Here is an 8,484-nt window from a genome sequence, read left to right on the forward strand (position 1 = left end):
ATCCATCCATCCATCCATCCATCCATCCATCCATCCATCCATCCATCCATCCATCCATCCACCCGTCCATCCATCCGCCCGTCCATCCATCCATCCATCCATCCATCCACCCACCCACCCACATCCATCCATCCATCCACATACATACATATATAATGAAGTTGTTTGTTGACCATCTCATGTTCCTGTGCTGATCGTTGGATCTCCTCATGTCTGAAACAATTAAAGATGAAAACATGTTTTATTTACTTTTATTTCATTCAAACATAAAAACTATAATGTTACCATCTTTTTTCCAAAAAAAAAAACCCAGCAGTGTTTTTACATTTTAAACTTACAGGAACATCTGTAAAGAATTTTACATAAAATTAACCAAACTATCCAATTTGTTTCTGATTTTGTTACTTCTGCTCCGTTTTCAGATGGAAGATCTCAGAGCGGATCTCGAACAGTCAGTGGAGAAGTGGAGTTGTTTCCGTGGAGCTCTGGGGGACGTTGCTTTGTTGACCACTAGGGTGCGCTGTGCCCTGCAGCAGCAGCAGCGAGCGCCTCTCTTCTCTCTGCAGCAGGCTGAAGGAAAGTCAGACCGCCTGCAGGTGAGAAATGAACTGGTCTCCATAAACACATTAAAGCTACAAAAGCAAACATAAATGTATATTATCATCAGAATCATTCATGGTAGTTTATTAGTTTTAAAACAAGTGGCTGTAGAGTCTAGAACACGGAGTGGCTACAATTAAAGAAGGCATCATAAAACTTTAGTGTTTGTGTGGAACAGCAAGCTGTAGCTGCGGTTAAAAGCCTCCGAGTCCGGATGTGAAAGGTTCAGGCAGAGTGTGGGCATTCACAGACTTCAAGCTGTCAACTCTTTTATTACTTTTTAGGGAAGTAAATGCACTTCCAGAGAGCGAGAGTTAAAAGGAAAAAGTGTTTTTCATTTTGCTCAGGAGCTGCAGGTGAAGGCGGAGGAAGACGGAGAGCAGCTCTGGACGGACGTGGACAAATCCTGCAGGACGCTGATGGAGACGCTGCATGACGTGTCGGCGCAGCTCGTTAGGGACGAAGTGGAGGAGCAGCGAAATGGGTCAGCAGAGGGAAATATTTAGATTAACATTTTACCAAATAATGTAGGGGTGTCCAAAGTGTGGCTCGGGGGCCTTTAGTGTCCCAAATGATACAAATTTGTCCCACCGGCTGATGCAGATGGAGACGATTTCTTCTCCAATTAGGACAACATTAGGACACAAAATAAAATCTCCTCACAAAAATGTCAGATATTACAACAGAATATGTAGGTTATACTAAGAAAAATAAAAAAAAATTACAAGAATAAAGTCAGAACAATATGAGAATAAAGTCATTTTATTTTGAGAATAGAATCATATAAAAATAGTCGAAATAATACGAGAGTAAAGTTACAATAATGAGTATAAAATCACAATATTTTGAGAATAAACTGTGTTACAAGAATAAAGTTGAATTAATAAGAGAATGAAGTGATTTTATTTTGAGAATAGAATCAGTTCCTATTCTGTTCAAAGGATTTGCCTTTAAATTAACATTTATCTCTTTGTTTCTAATTTGTAAACGTATTGCTCGAACTTTGTTACTTCCTATAATTATTACACACTGAGTCCCTTTATGTTTGTCTCATCAGGTGGAAGAAAATCCTGCAAGAGATAAAAGAGGAGCATAAAAACACCAGAGAGATTTTCTCCCTCTGGCTTGAATACGCGAATCTGTCTGAGCGCTTTTCTCTTCGTTTGCAACACCTGAGGAATGAGTGGGAGGAGTTATCAGGTTCTTCATCTAACGATGCAGAAACCACAGTCTGCTGCGTCAAGGTGAGTCAGAGTCTCATCAACTTTATCACCAACCAGAACTGAAACAAAGTCATTTTCAAGAAAGAGGAGAAGAGATTAATTTAGGAAATTCAGACTTAAAGATGATACAGGTGAGGATGGGTGACCTGTTACACAAACATGTTCATCAAATATTTTACATAAAATCGTCCTTAGATAATGAGATTTTAGTTTTGAGCTCCTGTCAGAATGTTTTTTTTTTCCCAGAATGTTGTTGATTTTTTTAAAGCGTAAGAAAAAAGGTGGGGAAAAAGTATTTTTTTTTTTCTAGATGACCAGTTGTAATTTTCTCCAAATAGAAATTTTTTTTGGAAAATATATCAGTGGTATTAGTCTTAATTGATTACTTGGTGCCAATATTTTTTTATCTGCAAAAGTAGAAGCAGGGACTGGATATTCGTTAATTTTTTTAGTCTGTCTGCCATATTGGAATTAACAAAAAATTCTTGCAGTTGCAGTAGGTGGCCAGTAGTTGGCAGTGTATCATATCATGTGCTGTTGTCCCTTTCAGTGGTCTGTGTGCATTTATAAAGTAAAAATCTGCAAGAAAATAGCTGTCCACTGCATGAAAGGGTTGGATCAAAAGGAGCTACTTCTGGCCCCAAGCTTAACGTTTACACTCGCACGTGAAAGTTACTGCAAACAGATGCACAATTGCACAAAAGTACATCTTTGAAAAGCAGTAGTAGAGCCTCCTGCACAACAGCAAGTGGTTTCTGGATGGTGAGTCAACAACAAATGAACTCAGTTGTGTTTTCCAGCAGCCATTGTACAGCTCATACACCGGTGAAACCAGCTGGCGCTCAGTTGGAGTTGCTAGGTAACGGGGCAGACAGCTCATTTTTCAGACACCAACCAACATTAACCAACAAAACTCAACAGGTTTTGTTTAAAGCGCTTGAGGTGTTTATAGAGGCAGTTGAAACCCAATGGAAGAATGAAAATGTGCAAAAAAATGCAATAAGTCTCCTTTGAAAAGAAAATTGCACACCGGGAGTCTCCTTAAAGATACATTTGATTTATTATTGTTGTCATAAATTCACACAGAACAAAACTGTACTTGGTCCTGATACTAATTATCCTCTGGTACGTTAACCCAAAGTGCATTTCTATCTGTCTTTATGCTTTTCTGCTCAAAACTGGCAAGAAAATACACAATAAAGCACTGAAAGCCTGAGCTTAAGTGCTGGAGTTTAACCAGGTTCACAAACCCTGTTTTTCAGCCTCCAAATGCATTTCTTTTTTTTCCTCTTTTCCTTTTTTTTTGTAATCATTAGATTCCCTGCTTGACTCATCTGTTCCAGGTGCAGGCTCGGGGAGTCCATGCTTTACGTTCCCGATTTAATTAAATGTTTTTCTCAATACCTGCTCTCCTATTCTTGGAAAGGAACGACGTTGCATGTACTTCTGTTGAGATACGACTGAAGATCTGCGTTGCGCCTGACCTCCTCTCTAACCTGTTGCACAACATCCAGATGACGTGTTGTTTTGCTCATTTGACCAAAGGAAAAAAAATACCTCCTTAGTTCCTTTCTCTTCCAAAGTACAGTGGAAGAAACATTTTGTTGTAACGTTTACTGCTAAATTGCTTTCTCCCACAGGACTAAAGCATCAGTTTACTTGAATGAAATAAGTGGAAAGTGGCAATACACTGCATATAAAAGCCTGCTGCTGTTCCTCAGCTTATCTCGTCTTTTCACAATGTAGAAGTTGCAGGATGCTGCTGATGAGCTGCAAAGTGATGCAGGAGATGTGCTGGCAGCATCCAAAGCTCTTCTTGGACGACTCAAACCTTCATCTGCAAATTTAATCAAATCAGAAGCCAGGTTGTTGAGTCGCGATTTCCTGCTGCTGAACCAAGCAATATTGGGAAAAAGGAGAAATCTGGAGGTGAGATATTTTACATTTGAGACATAAAGCATGTTGTTTACCATGGAGGTTGTTAAATATGACGTATTGTCTAAATGTTCAGGAGGATTTGGAGCGAGAGAGACGATTTAAAGCTCAGCTGGAAGCACTTGAGGAACAGATGCAGAGTTCGCTTTTTAAACTGCATGGGGGCGCATGTGATGCAGACACTCTGGAGGTTTTAAACTCCCCTTCTACATACCTTTAACTAAAACAACAACAACAAACAAACCTCATTTTGTATTTTATCTTAAAATCCAGCAGGTTCTTTTGGATCTCAGTGACATGACTCCATCACTGGTGGACGTTAAAGAGACGAGTGGCGACATAACCCTCAGCAACGAGGATATGGAGAGAGTTCAGTCCCTCAGCAGGCTGTGGGCAGAAACCGTTACCAAGGCAACAGATGAAAACAAGTGAGACAGTTTGATCTACAACATGTAATTATTGCTATCTAGAATCCAAACTGCAATGGAGATAAAAGTTTGAGACAATGCACTATTTTTGAAAAATGGACAAATTACCAGAAAACACAAAAGTATATAAACTCACAAAAAATTTTATACCAAAGAAATATTATGGCATGTAAATTTAAAAAGAATAAAGCATTAAGTACTGAAGAACACAAAATCTTACCAAGAATTTTTGGTCTAGTTTCTCATGCAAATATCTTAGTAAACTTGAAATAAGACAAACCAACTTAAAGTAACATTTTAGCGAGATAGAGGAACTTGTTTTAAGTAAATAGTTCCTTAATATTCAGGAAAGTTACTAGTTCTATTGGCAGATTATTTCACTTATAACAAAACATTTCAACGTTATAAGTTAATTTATCTGCAGATAAAACTAGAACTTTTTCATAAATATTAAGGAATTAAAAAAAGTTACTTTTAAATTGGTTTGTCTCATTTCAAGTGTAGTAAGATATTAACAAATGAAATAATCTGGCAGTTGAACTAGAACTTGGTTGCTAGGTGACGGGCTGGGCTTGGCTGGCGTTGCTAGGTAACGGCGCCAGTGGAACTGGAACGTTTTACTTAATTATTTACTTAAATCAAGCTCCTGTATCTTGCTGAAAATGTACTTGTAAGTTAGTTTTCTCTTATTTCAAGTGAACCAAGATATTTTCACCACAAATTAGACCAAAAATAGATTGTAGGGTTTTGTGTCTTTGTAGTGTGTTTACTGTTTGATTAGAGCTTCAACTTGTTACAAATGTAATAATTCCTGGTTTTACATTTATCAGATAGAAGAAAGGTTGTGTTGTGTCTTCAGAGTCTTAGAAAATCTTCTGATAAACAAAATGTACCGCAGATGAAACTGTGCACAACCTGAAAGGAAGGGTAATAATGCCACATCTTGATGGATAAAGTTGTAAAAAGCGTGAAAAACAAAGAAGTATTACTAATTTTGCTTTTTATAGGTATATGTTTAAGTAAAATGAACATTTTTCTTATTTATTTAGAAACAACACTAATGTTTTAACTCAGGAAGAGTTCAGACATCAATATTTGGTGGAATAACCATCAGGTTTGCAATTGAGTCTTAATTTTTTCCAGAGCTGTACAATAAATTTCCTGTTTTTTACAATTAAACTGTTTTCCCTATCTGGATTTAAATGCAGTCTTACAGACACAGTTTGCCTCTAAAGTCTATGTTCTCTTTATTTTATTTTATAGAGTTTTGCAAGATGAGCTTCAAAGCGGCTGTGATTTTGAAGAAAAATGTGAAAAAGTGAAAATGATCCAGGAACACCTGCAGCGAGAATCACTTTGCAGAAAAGATCTGAGTCACTCAAGCCTTAAAGAGATGCTGGCTGTCCATCAGGTTTGACAGATCTTACAAATTCATTCATTTCTTGAGTTTTTCTACCAATAATCAGAGGCTGTTCCAGCACATTCAACAAGTTTTCAGTTATTATAGAAAGAGCACAGAATAATTGAAATGCTAATATGTTGTTATCTCAGGAAACTCCAAGTTCAGCCTCAGAACAAATAACTATTATTTATGTCAAACTTCTGAACCATAACTTTTCGCTGTGTAATCATGAGCTAATTTGTTAAAACGACAGAGAAGAATGAATGTCCTTCTGTTCTTTAATCTAACAAATCTCCCCCACAGAAACTTCAGGTTGAGGTCATGAAGGGGCATCAGCTCCTCCAGAGCCTCCTCTGTGATGCCCTCAGCTTTATGGAAAAACAAACTGAGGACAAAAGGTGAGTAATGATCAGGAAGTTCTTAACAGATTTATGGATTTTAACTGATTTAGGAATTAGGACTTGGTGCGCTGTAAAACATTTCAAGGTTTTTTAAGTTGAAAATGCAAGTCCACCCGTTGCATTGAAAATGCAATTTAAGTCGACAAGAAAGTTGTTTTGGTTTTAACTCCGAAATTAAAGTTCATGAAGTTGATTTAACAACAAGAGACAAGTTGTCTAAACATTTTTTAAAGTTAATTAATTTGTATTGTGAGTTTTAACTTAATGCTGCAATTTAAACCAAATAATTATTTCACAAACACAAAATGCAAGAAAAAAAACTGCCCTCATCTAATTAAAGAGCCTCATTTCCCTATTATTTCATTCTCAATATCAAGTTAAAATAACGACTTATTTTACTTTAAAATGATTTAATTTCTTGTTTCAAATTGCATGAGCAAAATTTCTTATCTGATAATGAATTTTATTAAATTCTGCTCAATAACATTTAGTGTGACAGAACATTATCCTCAAGTTTTGCATTAAAATAAACATTTTCCTTAAAACCTGAGTCAGATCAATGTAACGCACTTCCATCTCAGGATACAAAAACATGCCGCTAAGCATTCTGGGAAATAATTCCCACTCCTTTTCTTTTTCTTCTTTCAGCTTTTGAATTGCTAACCTAAAAACTCTAGTTTATTCAACTCTTGGGAGTTTCGACAATAACAAGTTGACACAACTTACTGCCGTAAGTTTATCTTTCACAAATTCACAAGATTCAGATTGAAAACTAGTAGACGCAACTAAATGCGGCTCAAATGTTTTATTGTGTTTCAATTGTTTATTCTACCACTTAAGGATTAGAACAATAATTTCACATCGATTAATCAATTTATTGAAATAATCGCCAACTTATTTAGTAATCGATTAATCGTTAATTGGAGACTCTAAAAAGTCCAACAACCTCCTCAAAGCAGTAATCTAGGGAAAATTGTACAAAAATCTATGTTAATTTTGCATTTAAGATAAAAAAAACCTTATATATATATATATATATATATATAAGGACCTTTTCCTAACCAGTTAATAACCGCGTTTTACTAGAAAACCGTCCTATAGTAATTACATCAACTTGGTCAAATATTGACCCTTTGCACGTGACGTCACTCTGTTCGAAACTGTTCCCGCTCCGCCATGATGGACGTCAAAGCTACCAGTACGCTCCTGTAAAGCCTGCCAAAAAAAAAATTGCACATCTGGTAACCTGATATCGTTTTTAACGAGTTGATTTCGCAGTAAAAATGCTCACAGGGTGCTGCGCGGTCGGCTGCACAAACAGACAAATTTGAAAAGCGAACTTGTCATTTTATTTTGTAACTTTTAACGTGGAAAGATACGGCTGTGATGGACAGCAACCGTTAATCACAATGACTGGCAGCCCTCGGTGTAACCGCGGATTTGCAGCGAACACTTTTTACAAGGTAAGAAGATTAACGTTCATTTACTTTAGAAGTATTCATGACGGATATCAAATATCGCTTTATGGGGTCTCAGTAACCACGGAAACAATACCGCACCGTCATGTAGCCTAGCATGTACGAAAAAAACTGGTTAGCATCTCGTCTTTTGTACGTTTTTAATGCTGCTCCGGTGTAAAGGGAAGCGACGTTTATGACATAGTGATACGAATCATCTGCTGTGAATTCAGGCAGAGTCGGTAATTTGATCAACACACCAGGAGGGAGGAGGTATGGGTCGGTTTCTAAGCTAGCTATGTCCAACTTTTGTAAATATCACCGTCTATGAGCCTCAACCAGGTGTGTTACGTTCACAGACAAATTAGCTCGACTCCAACAAGTAGAAGCCATGAATAAACTGGCAAAAACAACTTTGGAAAACAATTTCAGTCGCTCTGTTCAATTCTCCCGTCCCTCACTTCAGACGTCCATCATGGCGCCTCGAATGATGACGTAGTGACATCGTTGCAAAGCGTCAGCATCCGAGTGTTTCCAATCGTTTTCTTGGTGAAGATGGTTTTACGAGCAAATATTTTTGGACAGGTCTGAAATGTTCTCATGGTTATTTAGTGAGTAAGGATCTTGCTTTGAGCTCCAGAGAGAGGACTGACGCTCTTATAAGCCAGTCCAGTCTTGTCCAGATGTACTGCCTTGTCCTTGACGTGCTCTGACAGCTTTTTGGTTTTGACTAAAAAGAAGAAAGTACTCTGCGTACAGAAGGGCTTTAAAATCTACAGAATCACTTGAGGTCAGAAGTATTTGCAACCATTTGATTAATTATTTGTTCTTTGTGCCACATGGGTACAAAAACTGATTATTGGAGTTAGAATTTCTGCTTGTTGGTCTGAAATCAAATTCTCATTACACTCAATGACAAGCAGATATTATTTAATGTCATGTTTTTGTGCGTTTACTTTTGGATTCATCGATATTTTTGAGTTTTTGGAAAAGGTTAAGCAATCTGTTGTAAACCATTGCAAATACTTGAATTTCAAT

At 37.1% G+C, this 8,484-nt stretch overlaps 1 protein-coding gene and 1 long non-coding RNA gene across 6 annotated transcripts in view; one reads left to right on the forward strand and one right to left on the reverse strand.

Annotated features, from left to right (window-relative positions):
* LOC106963558 (nesprin-2-like) overlaps positions 1-8,484 on the forward strand; it is a 75,643-nt gene that overhangs the window by 42,707 nt on the left and 24,452 nt on the right. For 4 of the 5 annotated variants that reach the window (XM_015058540.1, XM_015058544.1, XM_015058541.1 and 1 more), the window contains 8 exons: positions 423-596; positions 948-1,084; positions 1,658-1,844; positions 3,570-3,752; positions 3,835-3,948; positions 4,032-4,186; positions 5,450-5,597; positions 5,892-5,986. In XM_015058540.1, coding sequence (XP_014914026.1) covers positions 423-596; positions 948-1,084; positions 1,658-1,844; positions 3,570-3,752; positions 3,835-3,948; positions 4,032-4,186; positions 5,450-5,597; positions 5,892-5,986 — 1,193 coding nt within the window. The remainder of the gene's footprint in view (positions 1-422; positions 597-947; positions 1,085-1,657; positions 1,845-3,569; positions 3,753-3,834; positions 3,949-4,031; positions 4,187-5,449; positions 5,598-5,891; positions 5,987-8,484) is intronic. The other variant, XM_015058542.1, reaches the window with a different exon arrangement.
* LOC106963560 (uncharacterized) overlaps positions 7,465-8,484 on the reverse strand; it is a 21,001-nt gene continuing 19,981 nt past the window's right edge. The window contains exon 3 of the long non-coding RNA XR_001428209.1: positions 7,465-7,742. This is a non-coding gene — a long non-coding RNA (uncharacterized LOC106963560). The remainder of the gene's footprint in view (positions 7,743-8,484) is intronic.

The sequence above is a fragment of the Poecilia latipinna genome, unplaced genomic scaffold (genome assembly GCF_001443285.1).
Source record: "Poecilia latipinna isolate Pla-1442-1.1 unplaced genomic scaffold, P_latipinna-1.0 Scaffold1549, whole genome shotgun sequence".
Lineage (NCBI taxonomy): Eukaryota > Metazoa > Chordata > Actinopteri > Cyprinodontiformes > Poeciliidae > Poecilia > Poecilia latipinna.